The sequence below is a fragment of the Rhinatrema bivittatum genome, chromosome 7 (genome assembly GCF_901001135.1).
Source record: "Rhinatrema bivittatum chromosome 7, aRhiBiv1.1, whole genome shotgun sequence".
Classification (NCBI taxonomy): Eukaryota; Metazoa; Chordata; class Amphibia; order Gymnophiona; family Rhinatrematidae; genus Rhinatrema; species Rhinatrema bivittatum.
This window is the reverse complement of record NC_042621.1, coordinates 103,382,352-103,405,149: the sequence shown is the minus strand read 5'-3', so window position 1 is coordinate 103,405,149 and position 22,798 is coordinate 103,382,352. Positions and strand designations below refer to the sequence as shown.

General features: G+C 44.7%; 1 protein-coding gene across 1 annotated transcript in view; it reads left to right on the top strand.

Moving 5' to 3' along the window:
* Positions 1–22,798, top strand: part of CARMIL2 (capping protein regulator and myosin 1 linker 2) — a 435,549-nt gene that overhangs the window by 65,602 nt on the left and 347,149 nt on the right. Inside the window, exons 8-9 of the mRNA XM_029608841.1 lie at positions 9,048–9,141; positions 19,747–19,845. Of these exons, the coding sequence (XP_029464701.1) occupies positions 9,048–9,141; positions 19,747–19,845 (193 nt within the window). The remainder of the gene's footprint in view (positions 1–9,047; positions 9,142–19,746; positions 19,846–22,798) is intronic.

Below are 22,798 nucleotides of genomic sequence, written 5' to 3'. Positions count from 1 at the left end.
GTATTTATTATTTGGATTTATTACCTGCCTTTTTTTAAATACAAATTTCACCCAAAGTGGTTTTGCAGTCTATTAGAATAGCAGCAAATAAAGAGGTTAATTGCAGCTTCACGATAAAAAATAAAAAAAAAATGTAATTTAGGATAACAGCAAAAATCACATTCTAACTTGGCAATAAAACATATGTGCTTTAACATTAACTTTGATAGACCTTACTGCGACTTTTTAGCATATGATTCCCTGTATGTACCCAGATCAGTACAGACTCCTTGGTTTTATTTCCCTTCCAGCAGATGGAGACAGACAAAGTTTCGCTAACACTGATGCATAACCTGGTGTGCCACCTGCAGTCCCTCAGTATTTTTCTGTCTCCAGCAGATGGCAGAGGTGCAAAACCTACAGTCTGGAAACTAGTTAAAAAAAAAAAAAAAGGTGTGTATAGTTTTCTTTGGAGATTTCCTCCCAGGAGGTTGGCAGGTCCTGGTGGGGCTTCCTGGTTCTGAGGTGGTTGAGCAGGGGGTTGGGGACCCTTATATTGCTCGATCCAGTGGAACCAGTTCCCTCTTCCCAAGGAGAGCTTGCGGAGCCTGCTGCCACTTTTCTTCTGAGAGGGAAGTAGTTTTGTCTATTTCTTTAAAGTTTGAAGTTAAAAAAAACAAACAAAAAACCAACCAAACAAAAAAAATGGAATTTGCTTTCTTTTTTTCTACTGGTCGGCTCGGAGTGAATGGAGTGGAACTGAAGCCCAGCAGGGGCTCAGCTGCAGCGGCTCTTGCGGCTTAGGTTGGGATCCTCTGGTGGCTGACTGCATTTGTGGTCCGGGCAGGCTGAGAGCATGCCTCATGGCAGTAAGTGCACTGTGTGTGGCGATGCATGTATGTGGTTCTCTTGTGCCGGCTTTTGTTCCTGCTGCCTCTCTGGGGGAGAGGGTAGCTCAGGGCCGACTGTGGCAATGTTAGAAAGGCAGCAAGGGCCTGAGAAGCTCTCAGGTGCATCAAGTGAAGCAGCGGGCCCCTTTCTGATTAGCATGGGAATGGCGGCCATTTTGTCTTCACTCGCAGCTGCTTCAGAAGCTGCGGGGGGGAAGGGGATCTCTCTCTCTGCCGCTGTCCCTGGCTGATCGGAGCCCTGTGGAGGGCCAGGGAACCCATGAAATTCAGTTGGGTGAGGACGAGGACCTCCTGTGGGAGGACTCTGATTCTGCAACCTTCTCATCGGATTTCGTCCTTTTGTTGCATAAGGCTTATTTGGCCAGGAAAGTCGTGAGGCGGCGTGGTTTAAGCAGGAGGGGTCAGTAGGAAGAGGTCCAGGGTTACAAGGGTTTGGCAAGTCCATGGTATGCCCACACAGTCAAACGCTGGGGACGAACTCTCTGCAGATTTGGAGGACGGAGATCCAACAGAAGAGGACCCTCCTGAGGCAGATCCATCTTCAGCGGAGCAGGATCTGGAAGAAAGGCTGGGACAAGCGCTGGCTGTTGAGGGGGAAAATCCAAAGTTGGTTAGTCTTTTCCACAGGGAAAGAGTTGGGGCCCCTGATTCCCTATTGTTACGGGTTCAGACAGTGCACACTGGTATCCTGCCCAGGGGTTCTGTCCTGGGGGGGCTTATCCTATATAAACACTTGAAACCAGGAGCTTATCCCCTACACAAATAGCCACACACAGATATAAAAAGTTTACAATTCCAAAGGATCAGCCGTACCATCACGTCCAGGCTCTCTCTATCCTCTCTTTCTCGCTGTCTTTCCTTATATACTACAAATTGTGAAAGCAGTGGTGTTCCCTGCCTCTGAGTTCTTATCAGATTTCAGACACAGCTGTGTGGCCTTCACTTTCTCTCTCAGGCTTTAGTATAAGTTAATTGTTAGTTTTCTCATCATAGACTTAGTGGAACAACTAAATAAATTCTTGCCTGTTCGTAAACATTTCACAGTGCAAGACAGTAAACAGGAGTTCACTCAGAAGTTGGCCTGTGGCATTCAAACTAGTTTGTTTCTGGGTGAAAACGCTGAATCCATATGGCTTATCCTCTATATACATCCTCAGCAGGATATGTAAGGGATAAGCTCCTGGGTTTATATGGGATACGCCCCCCCCAGGTCAGAGCCCCTGGGCATGATACCAGTGTGTACTGTCTGAACCCATAACAATAGGGTTACAGGGCAGGATACCAGTAACAAAAATGACTCAGACATCTATGTCCTTAAGGAGCTCGGGATAAATGTTCCATGAGAGGAATCCAGTCAGAAAGAGGTGGATCCAGTCAAGGATGGCTTAAAAGGTCCAGTGAAGGCTTTTCCTTTCCATAAGTCAGTTAAGAAGTTAGTAGTCAGGGAGTGGGATACTCCAGAAATCGGCTTGAATGTTGGTAGAGCAATGGATAAAATATATCCTTTGCCTGAAGACATGCCTGTTGAGGGTTCCAAAGGTGGATGCCTCAGTGTCTCCGGTTACTAAGAAGACAACCATTCTGGTGGATATGCAGGATAGGAAGCTGGAAGTCCATCTCAAAAATATTTTTGAGGTGTCTGCCCTAGGCATATGTGCTGTGGTATGCGGCAGCTTTATGTTTCAGGCTGGGCTGTGATGGGTGCAGCAGTTGCAGGTGGATAAAGCGATGTCTACATCAGAGGCAAAGCAGCTAGAGGCTTATTTTAATACAATGATGTCTGTGGTCTCGGCCAGATGACTTCTTTGGTTGCAAAACTCATCAGTGGATGTTTCGTCCAAGTCTCAGTTAGGAGTGTCATCTTTCAAAGGAAAGCTGCTTTTTGGAGAAGACTTGGAGGAGCTGATAAAACAATCTGGGAGAGAATAAAGGGCATAAATTGCCTGAGGATAAGCCGAAAGGGGGTAATGAATCTTTTCCTATGCATTCTCGATTCAGAGGAAATAGGCGTTTTTGGCAGAATAGGGCTTCAGGAGAAGCCTGGAGGCAGCAGTCCTAGAACCACTCCTTTCAAGGTTGAAAGCCAAACAGAGATGGTTCCAGCCAGGGTGCTGGTGGAGCCAAGTCCACCCAATGAAGCGAGGCTGGCCCACTCCTCAGTTCCAGTTATAGGGGAACGGTTGACGCTTTTTTTTATGAGGAGTGGGCCAAAATCACGTCGGAACAGTGGATTTTAAGCGTGATGAGACAAGGTTACGCTTTAGAATTTGCTCGTCCATTAAAGGACTTGTTCATGGTCTCCCCTTGTGCGTCTATGACCAAAGGTGAGTGGTACATGAAACCATCAGCTGTCTACAGATTCTGGGGGCCATTATTCCTGTCCCCATAGATGAGCAAGGGATGGGAAGGATTTCCATTTATTTCATGGTTCCAAAAAAGGAGAAAACCTTTTGCCTGATTATGGACTTAAAGAAAGTAAATGTGGCTTTCAAAGTTCCTTGATTTTGGATGGAGACTCTGCGCTCCGTCATTGCAGAAGGGCGCAAGGGAAAGTTCTCGGCTTCCCTGGATTTGACCGAGGTGTACTTGCACATAGCAATCCAGCCGGATCATCAGAGGTTTCTGCGGTTCATGATCCTAGGGGCACATTTTCAATTTTGTATCCTTCCATTTGGATTGGCGACGGCTCCAAGGACCTTCACCAAGGTGATGATTGTGGTGGGTGGTGGCTCTCAGGCAGGAAGACATCCTAGTTCATCCATACCTGGAGATTGGCTTTTTTGAGCAAAGTCAGAGGACCTTTGCAGGCAGGCAGTGGAGTTGGTGCTGCAGCAGTTGAGATCCCTGGGTTGAGTAGTTAATCTGTCTAAGAGTCATCTTTCCCCTTCTCAGATGTTGGAGTTTCTGGGGGCAAGGTTTGATACCAGAGTGGGGAAAGTGTTTCTCACCAGAGAATGCATTTGCAGATTGCAGAGGCAAGTTCACAGTTTGTTAGAGAAAGCGGTGCCCAGGGTCTGGGATTACTTGAAGGTTCTCAGTTCCATGGCTTCCAATTTTGGAGCTGGTTCCTTGGGTGTTTGCTCATATGAGGCCTCTGGGTTGCTGTCCCAGTGGAACCCATTGTCAGAGCAGTTTCATCTTCCATTACCTCTTATGGAGCTAGCCAGGTCCAGTCTTTCATGGTGGCTTGGTCGGGACCAGTCGTATTGTGGAGTGGACTTGGAGGTTCTGAAGTGGATAGTAGTTACCGCTGATGCCTGTCTCTCTGGATGGGGAGCTGTATGCCAGTCTCAGTTGGCACAGGGCCAGTGGTCGGCAGAGGAAGCATTGTGGTCTACCAATCACTTAGAGAAGAGAGCAGTTTGGTTGCGCTGTTTTGCCTTTCTACCCCTTTTGCACAGTCGGCAGTAAGGATCTTGTCAGACAATGCAATGACAGTGGCTTACATTAACCGACTTACATCAACCGATAGGGTGGTACCAAACTTTGAGTGGTGGCTCAGGAAGTCCAGGAGTTAATTCGCTGGGCAGAGCAGCATCTGGCATTACTAGCGGCATCTCACGTAGCTGAGATAGACAATGTGCAAGAGGATTTTCTCAGGCGACAACAGCTGGATTCCGGAGATTTGGAGTTGTTGGAGGAAGCATTGCATCTCAGCCGTTGCAGATGGGGCAGGTCTCACATGTACTTGATGGCAACTCAGCGAAATGCCAAGGCATCGTGCTTCTTCAGTCGCAGAAGGGGTCAATGCCTTGGTTCTTCCTTGGCTGCAAGGTGTTCTCCTGTATGTATTTCCACCATGGCTGCTGGTGGGCAAAATATTGCGGCAAGTAGAGATTCATCTGGGAGAGGTGATTCTAGTGGTGCCGGAGTGGCCTCAGTGGCCATGGTTTGCAGATCTGATCAATCTAGTGGTGGACGAGCCATTGCGACTCGCTCATCTACTAAAGCTTCTTCACCAAGACCCCATATTTTCAGATCTGGAGGCTCACTTCTGTCTCGAGGCTTTGCTTCTGAGAGGAAACGCTTAAGAGAGTGGGGATATTCTGAGGACGTCATTTCCACTCTGCTGCAAGCTAGAAAGACTTCCACCTTCTTGGAGTATATGAGGGTCTGGAGAGTTTTTGAGGTTTGGTGCGCGGAGCAGGGGGTTGAACCTACTCAAGCATCCATAGTGCATATTCTGATCTTCTTGCAAAGAGGGTTGGTGAAAGATTTAGCATTTAACTCCCTCAGAGTTCAGGTGGCGGCTTTGGGCTGTCTTTGAGGCAAGGTGCAGGGAGCATGCATATCTGGATATGCGTTTTCTCTGGGGGAGGGAGGGTGGCGTAACATTTACATTCTCTAGTGTGGAAATTGTGATCCTCCTGGAGCCTTAACTTGGTCTTTAAAGGGGATGTGTGTGGCTCCGTTCGAGCCTCTTAGAAGGGCAACTGTAAAAGATCCTACCTTGAAAGTTGTGTTTCTGGTGGCTATTTGTTCCATTAGAAGGATTTCTGAACTTCAGGCTTTTTCATGTAGAGATCCCTTTTTGAGGATTACGGATTCTGGAGTCTCATTGGGTGCAGTTCCTTCCTTACTTCCAAAGTTGATGTCATTCCACTTAAATCAATCGGTAGAGCTTCCGGCCTTTCCAAATTTCAATGCTACAGTGCCTTAGGTGAGGGAGTTGTGACTCTTGGATGTAAAGCGGGTGTTTTTGTGGTATCTTAAGGTCACTAATAGCTTCTGGTTGTTGGACCATTTTTTTGTGCTATGGAGTAGTGCAAAAAAGGGTCATAAAGCTTCAAAATCCACCATAGCACAGTGGTTGAAGGAAGCCATAGGTTCAGCATACATCTGTCAGAGTTGTCCTATTCCTGAGGGTTTAAGGGCTAACTCTACTCAATCTCAGGCAACACCCTGTTTCAAATGTCAGCAAGTATCGCCACAAGAGATTTGTCGGATGGCTACTTGGAAATTGTTGCTCACTTTCACCAGACATTATCATTTGTATGTCCAGGACCTGGAGGCCATGGCTTTTGGTGAAAGTCTACTTTGTGCGGGACATTTGCAGTCCCACTTGGTTTAGGGAAGCTTGGGTACATCCCAGGAGTCTGGACTGATCTGGCTATGTACAGGGAAAGGAAAATTGGTTCTTACCTGCTAATTTTATTCCCTGTAGTAGCACTGATCAGTTCAGAGTCCCACCCAGTTGATATGGGGACAATTGGAGAGTCTGCTCGATCTGTTGTCGTAATTAATCTGAAGAATGGCACAGCTTTTGTTTAGTTTCTGCATTTTTAAGGTTGGAAAGATTTATCCATTATAAGTTTCCACTTCCTACTGCTCATTCAGGGGAATGTGATTGTTATTTGTGGTTGTGTTCGTTAGTATCTTGGCTTGGGTACTTGTCAATACTGAGAGACTGCAGGTGGCACAGTGGGTTATGTACAGTGTTAGTGAAACTTTATCTGGCTCCATCTGCTGACAGGGAGGCAAAACCCAGGAGTCTGGACTGATCTGTGGTACTACAGGAACGAAAATTAGTAGGTAAGAACCAATTTTCCTTTCTGTGTGTTGACTTGTGCTAATCTCTTCTATGTAGGTGCTGATGATTTTGTGAGCACGAGCAAAAATGCTTGATTTTATAAGTTGTACATTTTTTTTATAACTTCAAGTACTGAGAGGTAAATTTTCAAAAGGATATGGGTGCCTAACTTTGGAAATTAGGCTCCTAAATTGTCTCGATTCAAAGTTTCTAGAACCAAATTTCTAAATTTAGGTTTCTATTTTCATTAGGTTTCTAAATTTAGGAACCTAAAAAATGGTACGCTAAAGGAACAAAGTTAGGAAAGGGAAAATGTTAGGTGCTTAGCATTGATTTTCAGCACTAAGCACCTGACTGAATAGTCTAAATCTAGGCAAATGAATAGCAGTTCTAAATTTAGGTGAATTTCCAGTCTGTTTAACTGAAAATAGGTGCCTAACTTATAGATTCACTAACCCACAATATATTATCACAGGAGGGGTCCAATATTGTGGGGGGATAGTCCCACGATATTTTGCCCCTCCCCAGCCAAAATATTGTGACAGTATCGCAATATTGTCTGTGAGAAAAAGTCCACAGGACAAAAGAATGCAGCAGGGGCCCTTAAAACGCGCAATGGTGGCTCCCAGTGCACGGGACCACCATTGCTTTAAAGGGCCATGTGGCCCAACAGATTCCCTCCACTAAAAGGTTAAAAAAAAGTCACCAGGGGTCATGCTAGATCATCTACCCCATCCTGGGGCTGCCATTTGAGAAGGCCCCGCAAAAAAAGTTAAAAAAATAGAACAAAGCCACTCATGGAGATGACCCTGCCCCCTGCCTAAAGCCCCCCCCCCCCCCAATCAGCTATTCCTCTGTGTTCTCTATAGGACTCCCAACTCTCTCTTCCATATTAAGAATAGGTGGATAGGGGACCCCCATCCCCCCTCAAAAATTAGAATCTGTCATAGAGGCTCTCATTCCGCCTCCTCCCCCCCCCCCCCCCCAATATCCTCCAACAACCCCAGACCTGTAAAAACAAATTGGTGGTTAGCAGGAGGGCCTGGGGTACCCCCTAGTCCTGGTCCGGTTGGAGCCATTTTCCACAATGGTGCTGACAGGCCTTTGTCCCTATCAGGTGGTGCCATTTTCCATGTGGCAGGGGCAAAGGTTGTTTGACACCATTTTGGAAAATGGAGCTGTCCGGGCCTGGATCTAGAAGGTGCCTTGGACCCTCCTGCTGGCCTCCAATTACTTTTTTACAGATATGGGTGGGGTCTGGGGTGGGGACCTCTATGACAGATGTTAATTTGGAGGGGGTTGGGGGCGGGAGGGCCCCTACTTGGCCTATTCTTAATATGGAAAGGGGGTGGGGGCTTCTGTTGGTGTGGGAGCCTCTAGAGGACATAGGAGGGGGTTGCTGGATTGGAGAAAGAGTTTGGGCAGAGGGCCAGGTCGGCTTTGTTCAATTTTTTAACTTTTTTTTTTTTTTTTGAGAGGCCACCTTGAATGGCAGCCGCAATTTCCTCCAACTAAATCTACACTCCATAAGGCACTCAGAGACCGGGCCTTTTCTACAGCGGGCCCCTCTCTTTGGAATACCTTACCACCGGACCTTAGACTTGAACCCTGCTTACCAACATTCAAAAAAAAACTTAAGACTTGGCTATTCAGGCAAGCCTTTCCGGAGTCAAATATCCATTGAGAGACCTCACTGCACAATGTTAATATCCATAAAGAGACATCACTGCACAATGTAAATAAATTACCTCTGTAAATTTTTACGCTACTATCCTTATTTCCTTCCTCTCCCAGTTCTACAACCTTGTTTTATTGTAACTTTTGCTTCCGTTGCACTTGTTAAAAGAACAGTTTTTGCACCCCCTGTTATATGTAAACCGGCATGATATGATCTTATCATGAATGCCGGTATAGAAAAACCTTAAATAAATAAATAAAATAAATAAGTGGAGGTTGAGGGTGTAGTAAGATCCCCGCTGACTTTAAAAAAAAAAATATTTTGGGGGGGTGGGGGAACGTGTTGGGTCGCATTGCCCTTTAATTATATCATGGGAGCATCAGGATCTACATTAGGGTCTCAGTGCTCCTGCAGTAGAATAGCGTTTCTAAAAAAGGTGTAGATAAAATAACGTGGCTGAAAAAGTTCTAAGTCAGCCATGCTATTTTATTATAGGATGCATGAGCTGCTTTGCATGGATTTACAAAATTTATGCATGCAAATGCCATGCAAAGCAGCTCATTCTAATATGGACAGGGATCAGGCCCAAACATTATACAATATTGCCGTAGTTGGGCCTTATCGTGCGATATATATTGTTTAACATGTGATATAACCCTACCGCAGCTTGATTAATCTCCCTATTAGAGACCTAAATGTAGCTTCTTTTGAATATCGGCCTGATAATTTCTTAGTCAAATGCCGATTTCTAGCCTCCTATTCCAAAACCTCCTCCTATTCAAAGACAATGACTTGCTTCAGAATGCATTTACTATGAGATGGGCTATAAAAACTGGACATAAATCATAAGTTGGTAGCATGGGAAAGTACCCACAGAAAGCCCCTAGAAAACAATCAAGGTACAAGTTTGTGGTCATTGACGTTAATCCCAAACCTTTCCTTTTAACAGGAATTACACTTTAAAATCCATGCCTTTACCAGTAAGTGATGTGGCATTTGCCTACCGGAGCAACCCTGAGAAAACAGAGGAGGCTTTGCACAAAGTAAGACATTCTCAGAAATGGCAATAGAGCACTGAATGAGCTCTTCTTTCTCTCTGATGATTTTCTAGTAAAGAGCATCACAATCTCAAATTTTCAGAATGAGTACATGTGAACCTGAGAGAAACAGGAAACAAACCTTCAGTTCAAACACCACAACAGAGCCCCAGAAAATAATTGATTAAAATAGTTTTACTCAACAGTAGTCCATAAGGAAAGAAGCGAAAGCACAGCATGAATTCTCTTTTTCCCATGGTCTCTAACATCCTTTCTCTGAAGACAAGCAGGATACGACAGTCCTCACACATGGGTGACATTTGACAGCACTCAGGTCAGAGCTTTGCATGAGCTCTATTTATAAAAAAAAAAAAAGTTCTACTGAGCATGTGCAGGATTTCTTGTGCCAGCAGTGAGCATTCAGGGCCTCTGAGTTCTGTTTTTTTTTCTGCAGAGCCACTGGTTGTCTCTGTCAGCTCCATGGAACTGTCTAGAAATTCTTGTTTTTATGTAAAATTGTGTTTTTTTCCCAAATCACATGCCTCTTTCTCTTTTTAGTTCCATAAGAATATAAGAAAATGCCATACTGGGTCAGACCAAGGGTCCATCAAGCCCAGCATCCTGTTTCCAACAGTGGCCAATCCAGGCCATAAGAACCTGGCAAGTACCCAAAAACTAAGTCTATTCCATGTTACCATTGCTAATGGCAGTGGCTATTCTCTAAGTGAACTTAATAGCAGGTAATGGACTTCTCCTCCAAGAACGTATCCAATCCTTTTTTAAACACAGCTATACTATCTTATCATGCAGGTTTTTGGTTGTTTGTTCACGTTTCCTTTGCTTTTTCATGTCAGCTGTGTCTGAGGCCCAGTTGGCCTTATTAATTTTGTCACAGTTGATACTTTTGATTTCGTTGCAGCCATTTTCAGACAATATCTCAGAAGGAGCCAAAGGCAGCAGCTTCACAATGAACTCCCAGTGCAGTTACACAATATCTGTGTGGTTTGCCTAGGGGTTGAACACAATGTCTCTGGTAGTAGCTCTTGTCATAAGATGACCACCCCCCCAAAGTTATGGGACCCATTTAGAGCTCATGGAGAAGCTCTTTGTGTCATGTAATATATATCTATCAATATTGGCATCTGAAGCATTGATAACAAAGAGCCCCAGGCTATACTAAATGCTAATGGAAAATAGATCTTATAGCTGCAACGTTCAATTTCTCGGAGAACCGCATGTGCCTGAGAACGTTGACGCCTCTGCTGTGATCCAGGACATTTGTAAGGCTATTCTTGGCATCAGAAAAGAATTTGGGTAATTCCCCTGAAGTGACTGAGAGAGTGCATCATTCTTTAGGCCCAGCTAAGAAATCTATTTCCCGAGATATTCTTCACTAATTTGTTAAGGAGAAGATTTTGGCAGCTGCTCAGAATTCAGATCTATGAACTGGGCTGGATTCAACACTGACATTTTGGTGACTTCTCACATAATCCAGAAGCAAAGAGTTTTGCGAGAAATTCACACCTCAGGGATCACTAGCTGATTCCATTTGGTGTGACATCTAAACTAATCGGAGAACAACTAATCGGAGAAAGTTCTTCTTCACTCAATGCACAATTAAACTCTGGAATTTGTTGCCAGACGACTTGGTTACTTCAGTTAGTATAGCTGTGTTTAAAAAAGGATTGGATAAGTTCTTGGAGGAGAAGTCCATTACCTGCTATTAATTAAGTTGACTTAGAAAATAGCCACTGCTATTACTAGCAATGGTAACATGAAATAACTTAGTTTTTGGGTACTTGCCAGGTTCTTATGGCCTGGATTGGCCACTGTTGGAAACAGGATGCTGGGCTTGATGGACCCTTGGTCTGACCCAGTATGGCATGTTCTTATGTTCTTAGAAGCTGAGGCAGCAATGACCCAGCAGCTGCCTGGAATCCATGTTCACATAACAGAGGATGCTTCTTTCGGTCATGTCAAAAAGGATTGTCCTAAATAGCACTAGTGAACAAAGGAGGCAGGAAACTCCAAAGGAATTCTGAGGGAACTGACTCGACCAGATAAGCTGCTACTTAATTTTTATCTAGGCTATTTTTCTCTCCAATTGCAGACCAAATTCTTTTCTTTGACTCTTAAGGTATTCAAGACTTTCAGGTCATTTGATGATGTCTGTTTATCGAATGGGCTGCTTGTTCCTCGATGGCCTGATTTTTAATAGGCTGAGGTTTTTCATTTTTTCATGTTTCATAGGAAACATAGGAACATAGGATTGTTTTGTTAATGGGGATTGGGATGGCTTGTGTATAATCTGGGTTAGCGTTTAGTGTTATTTACTTTATCCATTATGGCTACCATTAAGTTTGTATCCTTAAATGTAAAGGAACTCAATTCTCCCTTTAAAAGAAGATGTTATTTCGAGAAGCCCAGAGAATGCAGGCTGGGATTCTTTTTATACAGGAGACCCATTTACAGAAAAGAGATGAGAGCCTACTTGTAAACCCCCCCCCCCCCCCCCCCAAGGTGCCTAACCTGCATGAATGAAGCCATAAAAGATGTTGTTTCTCTTCGGGGCTGGAACCACTCACCGGCTAGCTCTTTCACAATCTCTCTTAAGTCCAGGGCTGGATCCTTTATAGGTGGGGAGGGATGCCAATGTGGCGAGCGCGGCCTTCGGCTGATATTGAGAGGACCAAGGTACGGTCACTAGCTCATGGGAAAGTGTGAGCCCCTGGACCATGGCACGACTCAGGGAAGGGCCCCAAGGTACACTGTGGGAGGTGAGAGCATGCAAGCATAAGCGGAACAAGAACAAAGCAGACTGGAACCAAGACAAGGAACTTGAGAGCAGGAACAAGGCAGGATCAGCCCTCCGCTGGACCTACACACACCAGTGTGACCCAGAAACGCAATGATGGTCACAAGAGTAGCCCTCCGGCCACTCGGTAGCCCTTTCGGAAATGCCACTTGGGAACGATGAGTGCGTGAGGCCAGACGGAGGCTGAGGGCAGGAAATAGGACAAGACAGGAACACAGGAACTAGGAAGACTCAGACGAAGACTCAGGTTACTCAGAAGACTCAGACAAAGACTTGGATACTCAGGAGACTCAGACGAAGACTCAGGTTACTCAGAAGACTCGGACAAGGATTCCGGTTACTCAGAAGGTAGGACAAGGATTCAGATTACTCAGAAGGTCTCAGACAAGGATTCAGGATTCAGACATAAGTACTGGGTAAGAACTGCATCGCAGCATGCCCACACAGCCGCCCATGGCTGGTCGCGGACCATGCTGAACACTAAACAGACTCCAGGCGAAGTAGTGGAACTTGAGACTGGAACATGTCGAAGATTCAGTAGAGGCCTGCACCGGGGCACGCCCTACACAGCCGCCTATGACTGGTCGCGGACCACACTGGAGCGGAGCAGGTTCTGGCAGAGTCTTGGGCATGGACGGAAGCAGGCACAAGGGACTCCAAAGGCCGGGACAGGATTCAGGATTCTCAGACACAAAGCATTAAAAACAGAAGTCCCTTGGAGGCTTGTGCTGCAGACGAGAAGAAGGCCTTGTACCACGAAGCACCTTACACAGCTCCCCATGGGCTGGTCATGGACCACGACAGTGACACACCAGGAAAGGTGGATGCAAGGAATCTGAGAACTAGTTGCAGAGGCAAAGACGAAGACATCAGGACCAGGAAATCAGGAATATGGAACATCTGGAACATAAGGACACAGGAACTGAATCACGAAACATCAGGACTTCTGGACATCAGGACCAAGGAACATCTGAAACATCAGGACATGGAACAGGTGACGAAGGAGCTCCGACAAAGGAGAAGACCAGGAACATCAAGACGAGGAGATCAGGAACACGGAATTAAGAGCCATCTAATCAAGTGAAGACCATGGAGGACCTTGACCCGAAGAGGAACACAGACAACTGTGAATTCTGGATCCGAAGGCCTCGAGGAACAGGAACTGAGCCTTTTTATAGGGCTGGAGCAGGAAGTAAGCGGATGAGGACTTCCAGTGGGGGCGCGGGCTTTTCCTGCCTCTGCCCCTTTAAATAGACTGGAGAGGAGCGTGCCGGCACCTAGAGGGCGGCCTAGAAGCAAGACAGCACCATGGACGGCGGTGTCCCTGCTACACAGAAGGAGGGACAGACAGGCATTGGGGGCGGCCTCCAGGCCTCAGGATGAAGAGGTCCCGCGGTGGCACACAGGCCGCATAGGTGGAGGCAGCGGCGGCTTCCTGCTGCTTGAAGGAATCCCGGTGGCGCCTTCCCTCGCCAAAGGAGGAGTCAGCAGCGGCTGCTGGGAGCCGTGAAGAGGAAAAGAGCGGCAGCTGCACTCCTGCCGCATAGAGACAGGTCCCGGCAGTGGCTAGACCGTGAAGAGCAGTGTTTTCATAGCGGCACTAGGCTGCGAAGACAGTGGCAGTCCGGGGCGGCAGCGCTGGAGGTAAGAGGCCTGCTCGTGGGATGAGCTCCGCGAGCAGGATCGTAACAGCCAATCTCTCTTATAAATATTGATTTAAATATTTTAGCTAAGATTTAAAGATTTTAGGAAGCTGAAGAGTGGCTTCTTTCTTCGTCCATTGTGATCAATCTGGTTTTATACCAGGGTGATTAATCTCAGATAATGTTAGGATGGTCCTCAACTTAATTTGGTGGGCCAGACATGAGTCAGTGCCTGCTTTGCTCTTTGCTGTTGATGCTGAGAAGGCATTTGATGGAATGCATTGGACATTTGTTTAAAGTCTTGGAGAAAGTAGGACTTGGAAGTAATTTTCTTTGTTGGGTTCAAAAGCTATATACTAATCTGTCAGCTTGAATGAAGATAAATGGAGGATATTCTTCTAACTTTTGGAGGATCGTGGGACCAGGCAGGGGTGCCTCTTGTTCCCTTTATTTTTTGCCCTTGTAATAGAACCTTTGGTGTATAGGATAAGAAAGAATGCACATTCAACTTCTATTTCAGTTGGAGGCTCTCATTATAAAATTTCTATGTTTCCAGATAATCTTTTCTTTACTTTGAGTGATCCTGTTGTTTTTACCAGTTTTGCTGGGAGAATTTGAGAAGTATGATAAGGTCTTTGGATTTAAAATTAATATGGAGAAGTCTGAAATTCTGAATATTTCTATGCCTGATAATTTATCCCAATTATTGAGCGCCCAGTTTCTTCTTAAATGGGTTAAAGAGAAATTCAAATATTTAGGCATTTTATTGGATTAGATCCTACTGATACCTTTCAATTTAATTATCCTCCCATGATTTGAAATATATAGCAGGATTTGGATAAATGGGAGAGTCTTAAATTATCTTGGCTAAGGAGGCTAGCATCTGTTAAGATGAATATTCTGCCATGACTTTGTTACTTATTTCAAACACTATCTATTCAGCTATCAGATAAGATGATGAACAGTCTCCAGAAACGGATTTTTGTTTTTTATTTGAAAGTGATGGTCAATTAAGGTGGCCAGGAAGGTCTTATATTTGCCTAAACTGTCGGGAGGGTTATTTGGCTTCACAGCTGAAAGTGGTAGTTGAGTGGCATAAGGAAACAAATTATAAATAATGAGTCGAGATTGAGCAGGCTATTGCAGGATCAGTGCCTATTAGTTCTTTATGGTGGCTCCCTAAGAGGGCAAGGGTTGTCCCCTTATCTTTTTCGCCTTATATACTTAGATTGTGAAATCGGTGAAAGAAGCTGTTGGTAGGGGAAATAATCTTCTTCTATAAATCCCCTATTAGATTCAGCAGGGTCTTTCAGCCTGAACTTGATTCTTTTGCTTTTCATTGCTGGTAAGACTAGGGCTTTCACAATTGGGACAGATTTGGCAATCAGCTGGTATGATAACTTTTATGGAACTTCGGGAAAAGTTTCATCTTACAGATAAAGATGAGTTTCCCGTTCTGCAGTTGAAACATTTTTTGGACATTAATATCATCAAAGCTGATCTTATGTAGAGGAAAACTGTGTTTGAAGGGTATTGTGACATGATTAGTTATCTTAGAGGTGTCATCTCTAAATTGTATTCTTTATTTAATGGGGACCTAGTATCAAAAACTCGCCATCTTCTTGCCTGAGAAACTGACCTTGGGGAGGCCTTGGATGCCTATATTTGGGATCTTTGCTTTTTCTCAGTAGGGTAGTATTCTATTTCCTCTTTATTGGTTGAACATGGATACGAATTATTGTTTAGGTAGTACCTTACTCCTGATCTTCTTCATAAAATCTATCCTGAATCTAAGGCAGATTGCTGGTGCATATGCAGAGGAGTTGGTACTTTCTTTCACATTTGGTGGGAATGTCCCTCAGCTCAGAATTTTGAGGAATGGTTATTAAATGAATAAGGGGTATTACTCTTATATCTGTATCTAATGATCCTAAAGTATTTTTATTGGGTTTGCTGTCTCTACTGTTAAGGATTCCTTGAATTTTTTAATAACTTCTCATACTTGCAGCAAGATGTGCGTTGGTGGCCTAGGGGAAGGGGCCCTTCCATTCCTGTGTTGACATCAATTTATCAATGACTAGAAACTGTATTTTATATGGGTAAGCTAAAGGAATTAGTGCAGTGGAAAGTGATAGATTGAGGATGTGACAAATGGAAAGGATGATTCCAGAGGAAATAAGCTGAAGAGCTGGTGGGAATAGGGTCAGAGGAACAAGTAATGAGTTTAGAATAGGAGAGAAGATGGGCAATTTCCTTCTCTGTGTTTGCAGAAAAAGAGGCCAGAGGAAGGGGAGAGGAATGTAGTGCAGGAGGAAAGAAGTAGAGGTGACCTGGTTGAGACTAATTTTTTAACCTCGTCATGGAAGTAATCAGCCATAGTCTGGGCAGAGGGGGATGGGGGATGGGAAACGGAGACAATTTGAGTAGGGAATTTAGTGGGACAAAGAGACGATGAAATTTGGATGCAAGATGGGTATAATAGTCATGCTTGGCAAATGCAATAGCAGGCTGGAAGAAGGTCAGCATGAATTTGAAGTACATGTAGTCTGCACGGGATTTTAGCAAGAGACATTCTGAAGAGTGGGCACAGGAACATAGGAAGCAAATTCTGAGGGTGAGCCAAGGCTGGTATTTGGTATGCCCCCCAGGATGGGCAAGGGGAGGGGCAAAAGTGTCTAAATCAGAGGGGAGAGTATAGTGTTGTAAGAAGAAACTGCTCATTATCTAACTCAGACAATGTAGTGGAGGAGAGGAGAGATGAGACAGTAGTAGAGAGGATACAAGGGTCGATAGCTTGGAGATTCCTGAATGTATTGGTGGTAACTATGTGAAAGAATGGTTTAGTGTAAAATTTATAACATGATGGTCTGAGAGGGAAAGAAAAGACTAGGTCAAAGCAATGGCTATGATGGTGAGTAGGAGTGGTAGAGCAAAGTTGGAGGGCAAATGAGGTTAAGGCAAGGAGTTTTGAGGCATAAGAGATAGAGGTATCATCAGTGTGGAGGTTAAAGTTCCTAAGAATAAGGAAAAGGAAGATGGTTCAAGTAAGAAGGAAAGCCAGAATCAAAGCTGGTGAGAAAAGAGGAAGAGTTTTATCAGGGAGTCGATAAATGACAGCTAACTGGAGTGGGGTGAATAGGCAGATGGAGTGGGCATCAAAAGAAGAAAAGGCATGGGATTGAAGCCTAAAGGGGGGGGGGGAGCAATAGTCCAGCACCACAACTGTGGCCTACTGTGTACGGTGTATGGAAGATAAGACAATCTCCAAGATAAGAGCAGCAACTGAAGCAGAGTCCTTAGGAGAAAGGCAAGACGAGAAAATGAAGAGTATGAAAAATAGAGGTCATGAAAGTAGGCAAGCTTGTTGGAAACACAGGGGACATGAGAGAGGAAAAGAAGGAGCAATGAGGATGAGATGATGTCAGAGAGAGTAGGACTGGAAACAGCTGGATGAAAAGAAGCAGCTGAAGAGCCATGGACAGGGCAGAAGACCATGGTTGTTGAGGTGAAGAATGTAGGGACTGAGAACAGTAAACTTGATATTAGCAGCAGGGAATAACATTGGGGAGGGTTAGCATCAGTAAGAGGAGGTATAGTGGAGCCATAGGAAATAAAGAGGGAAAAATCTACTGACATGAAGTTATGCTGTGTTGTGTACCTCCTGAACAACTGGTGAAAGCCTAAGGGGTTGTGCCTTCTGAAACAGTTGGGAAAAGCATGCAGATTTACTGCAACCTTCCCAGTGCCTGTCCAACTGCTCAAGGAGCAGCTCAGGCCTGAGGTGGGTTGCAGTGACTTCTAAAGTTGACCACCGTATCCATTCTGGTCTGCTCTGGAAAAATATCACCACATTGATTTCCTAGAGTTAAGGGGAATCTGGAATGCTCAAAGGGCTTTCAGAGATTGGTTGGCCAATAAAATTGCCTTCATTTAGATGGACAACCAAGTAGCCATATACTGTGTAAACAAGCAGGGAGAAACATGATAATCCCTCCTTTATTGGGAATATGTCAAGATATGGACCTGGGCCATTTCTCAAGTGATGATTCTAAGGGTCATATATCTAGCAGTAAGGACAACATCCTCATGGACAAACTGACTCCTGGAGCCATATGATTGGACAGACTCTAGCAAATTCAATATTCTGTGATGGGGCCCTCCAGTAGATCTGTTTACATTTCCTCTGAACAGAAAGTTTCCTGAGTTCTGTTCGAAGACGTCGTCATAAGGCTAACCCTCAGACACCTTTTCTCTAAAGTGAGGACAAGGTCTGAATATCTTACAATACCTCTGATGTCAAAAACATTACTAAAACGTAGAAGAGACTAGGGACTATGATTATAATAGCCCCATATTGGCAGAGACAGATCTGGTTCCTGCGCCTGGGTATGTTGTCCATTAAGGAGTTAATTTGGTTGGGGAATTCCATTACTCTCATACTTCAGTATCAAGGAACAATGCTTCATCCCAACATCTCATCTGAGGATGTCTCTCACGTTCTTCTGGCTTCTAGGAAAGTTTCCACTAGAAGATCATACAGTTTTAAATGGAGGAGGTTGGCTTTACGTGGTGTAAGGGAAAGCCCATAGATCCTTTCTCCTGTTCCACACAAAAACTGCCTGATGTGAAGACTAACTCAGTTAAGATACACCTCAGTTCAGTTAGTGCTTGCCACCAATATGAGAAGGTAAACCCATCTCTGTACAACCTTTGGTTATTTGATATATGTTGGGCTTGCTTCTAGTAAAGCCCTCCCATCAAGTCTCCTGCTATGTCTTGGAACCTCAGTATGGGATTAACCCAGCTGATCAAAGCTCCTTCAAGCCATTAGACTTCTGTGAGTTGAAGTACCTGACCTAGAAGGTCTAATTTTTGGTGGCCGGCACAAAGTCACTGAACACCAGACCCTAATGATTTATCCACCCTATACAAAGTTTTTCCATAATAGAATGGTTCTGCACACTCATCCTATATTCCTACCTAAGACAGAGTTGAATTCCATCTTAATCTTTCGGATATTCTTTCCCAGACCACTTGTCCAAGGGTGAACAAGACTTGCACAGTTTGGATTGCAAAAGAGCCTTAGACTTCTATCTGGAGCAGACTGGAACCCCTAGAAAGTCTACCCAGTTTTTTTTATTTCTTTTGATCCCAATAGACCTGAAATTGCTTTAGCCAAACTCATTCTGTCTAATTGGAAAGCAAGTTGCATCTCTTTCTATTATGCCCAGGCAGGTTTGACTCTGGAGGAGCATGTCAAGGCTCCTAGTGTCAATGGTGGCCTTGGTGTTCCACCTGAGATCAGCCTCCACGGAGGAGATTTGCAAGGCTGCGATGTAAAGTTCAGTCCATGCATTTCAATTACACTATTGTTCGGATAAAGACTCCCGACTTGACAGTAGGTTTGTTCAATTTGTCTTGCAGGGTATATTTGGGGTTTAGAGCCCAATTCAATCCACCTAGGGCTTGGGTTTTGTTTTTTCCATAATTTTCAGATCACCTCCAAAAAAATTATTAAATGGCTGTTGCCAACCAAAGCTCATTTGTTGCTTGTTGGCATTGTTATATTATTTTCCCCTTTTCTTTTCAAGGCAACCTGAAGATGGGGATTCTGCTGCATGACAACTCTTGTATCCTGCTTGTCCTTGGACAAAACAAAGTTGCTTACCTGTATGAGTGTTAGAGGTCAGCAGTATACATAGGTCTCACATTCCTACCCGCCTTCCTTAGGACTTGATTTCAATAATTCTATAGCTTTATACCAAAATGAGAGGAGCCTTACACTCACTGCTGATGTGGAAGCTCCCACACATACTCAGTAGAGCATTTTTGAAAGAATAGAGATTGGAAAAGGCTCTGACCTGGTTTCTGTTGGTCCAATGTCAGCCATGTGTGAGGACTATGCATCCAGCTGTCCTCTGAGAACACTTGCTAGGTATATATATGTAACCAGTTTTGCTATCCACACACAGTGTTTTTAGCACACCTGTATCCCGACCTGCAGCACCTCCTCTTGTTACACTCATCCGATTTTCACACAGCTTTGCCAGTGCACCTCATTCCTTTCCTGTTGTAGCACCACCCTGCTATTCCAGTTTTCATTTTCTGCTTGAAATACTGTAATCAGCCACTGATTTGATCCTGGTGTTTTAGATACAGTCTTATTTGCTGAGAAACAATCAGATGCGACAGACTGTACCCAAGCAGACCTTTCGACTCCAGCGAGAAATTGTGAGCGGTTCATCGGAACAGGTAGGAAAGTATCCTTGGTGCACATTCTCTTGCTTCTGTTCCTCTTGCCTCTCAGCCTGTCTCTCTTTTCTGCAGTGAGTGCTGTGTGCACTGAGCTTTCAGACATGCTGAAGGTGTAAAAGATCTTGCAGAGAGCCAGCGGGATAAAGAGGGCAGTCAATGCCCCGTTAAATCGATTAGAAGCAGGACAATATCTACAAGAAAATAAAAAGACAGATTGTAACTTTGTGGCCAGATAAGCTGTCTGGTGTAACATTTGCTTTACATTTCCATTTATTAAGATTTGGATATCCGCCTTTTGCTTTTATGACCTTACCCTCAGATGAATTAAACTCTCTTACCACAATCTGATTTATAATAAAGCTGTTATTACACACAGAATTGCTTGCCCTGTAGAATAGTGTTCCTTACTTATGACATAGCATGTTTTACGTTTTAACAATTTCTCCTTGCTGGCTTTCCTTCCTTTTGTTGCAGACTCCACTTATGTGTTACCTGTGCTTATGAAGCAGTGGATTTGAACCCATCGATCAGAAGGCCAACCCTAGGAATAAATAACATGCATTGTCTGAGCTGGGAGCACAGCACAGCTATCTTTTTAAAATCTTTTTATCTCTCCTTTTTTTCTCCCTTAACAGTCCCTGTCATCCCTGCCCCTCTGCAAGCACTCACCAACCCCAGCCCTGAAGAGGCCTCCATTAGTCCAACTGGCAGTGACCGTGGCAGCTGATTTCTTTCCCTGGGTTTCTGCATGCCCAGCCAGCCCCATCAGATAAGGGATCTGAATCTGGATTCCCTCTGCTGTAGTGCAAAGCACCACAGGGCCAGCTCAGGACGGCTATCATAGTTTCATGACAGGCTTTATACTAATAATTTCCAAGCCAGTCAGAATGCAGAGCTGGGGACATGTTATCTTCTGAAGCCCCACATTAGACACACTGGCTTGCTTTAAAGCTCACATTTAAGAATGTTTTTGAATAAACAAAAAGTCATTTTAAATGTTTTCTTTGCTTTCATTTATAGAGGATGGGGCTATTTTATACCACTGATGGCTGTATTAAGTTACTAGTTGGCCATGTGGCAGTAACCTGATTTGGAGGTGATGGACATGAGTCACTCATCATCGTATCCCTCATGGGGGTAATTTTTAAATTGCTTGGGGAGCTTACATAAGAACATAAGAAATTGCCATGCTGGGTCAGACCAAGGGTCCATCAAGCCCAGCATCCTGTTTCCAACAGAGGCCAAACCAGGCCACAAGAACCTGGCAATTACCCAAACACTAAGAAGATCCAATGCTACTGATGCAATTAATAGCAGTGGCTATTCCCTAAGTAAACTTGATTAATAGCCATTAATTGACTTCTCTTCCAATAACTTATCCAAACCTTTTTTGAACCCAGCTACACTAACTGCACTAACCACATCCTCTGGCAACAAATTCCAGAGCTTTATTGTGCGTTGAATGAAAAATAATTTTCTCCGATTAATCTTAAATGTGCTACTTGCTAACTTCATGGAATGCCCCCTGGTCCTTCTATTATTCGAAAGTGTAAATAACCGATTCACATCTACTCGTTCAAGACCTCTCATGATCTTAAAGACCTCTATCATATCCCCCCTCAGCCGTCTCTTCTCCAAGCTGAACAGCCCTAACCTCTTCAGCCTTTCCTCATAGGGGAACTGTTCCATCCCCTTTATCATTTACAGGATCTGCAAGCTAATTTTGAAAATCTGGGGCTGGCAGGGACCATGGGTATGTACCTGGGGAACTTCATATCTGCTTTCTCCCTGGTGCAAAGTACATGCTGGAAAGTATGTGCTGGGATTTCAAAATGATATTCCCATGCCTATTTTTCCTTCCCTGCCCTAAGCCTTGTCCCACTCCATTCCCTTTTCAATACGACCAAATTGAGGGAAAGGAGGCAACTTTCTATAACAGGGCAATCTAGCCTTGTTAATTATTAACACAACATGCCTTTGAAAATTGTATTCTGTGTGTATACTCTGATTTCTTTAGCATTAATCTTTTCTGAGCTCCCTTCCTCTAAGGTCTCATTGACAGTGCTATCTCTGAACACCATATCCTCTATGTGTGGAGTCTGCACAGGGATCTGTCCTTTGCAGAGGAGGATAGTCTAGCAATTGAAGTAGGGTGTGAGTATAGGGAGCAATAATCAAACTGCCCCTCCCCACATTGGTGCAAATATTGTGAGTGTTTTTATCCACAAGGTTTGCACCAATAATCAAAGCAAAAAAACAAAAAAGAGAAACATAGAAATTTAGGAGATCCTCCCTGGAGGTTGCTAGGCCCTGGTGGGGCTATCCCTCCTGGTATTGAGGGGTGAAAGCAAGGGGTCGGGCGCCCTTGCCGGGGGGGGGGGGGGGGGGGGCTCTACAGCTGGTGGTGCTGGCTCCCTCCTCTCTCTGTAGAACAGTTCCAGTCCCGTGGCTCTTCAGCCTAAGGAAAGTACCTTTGATAATAAAGTTTAAAAAAAACAAAGAGGAAAGAGAACCTGTAGGTGAGTGGCTGGGTTGGCAGCTGGGAAGGCTATGTGGAGCCCTTGAGATGATTTCTAGTGGCGGGAAAGGATGTTCTCGGTCAGCTGTGTGGCGTGGTGGCGCTTGTGTTTACGATGCGATGGGCCTTGTTTTAATGTCTGCGTTGTTGGTGATGCTACACAGAAGTGTTTCCCATGTGTGCGACGATAGCAGTGCGCAGCTCGCCTGCTCCAGGATGTGCTCCCGCTGCCTCTCTGGGGGAGAGGGCAGATCGGGGCAAGCAGAAGCCGATTCGGAGCAGCAGCGTAAATTAAGGCAGATGCGGAAACGCATTTGAAAGCGGCTACCCCCCCCACCAGGCGCAGGAAGGGTGGCCATGTTGTCAGAAGCCACATGGGAATGGCAGCACAAGCCAAAAGCAGGCGTGAGAGTGCCTTTGAAGGCTGTCACC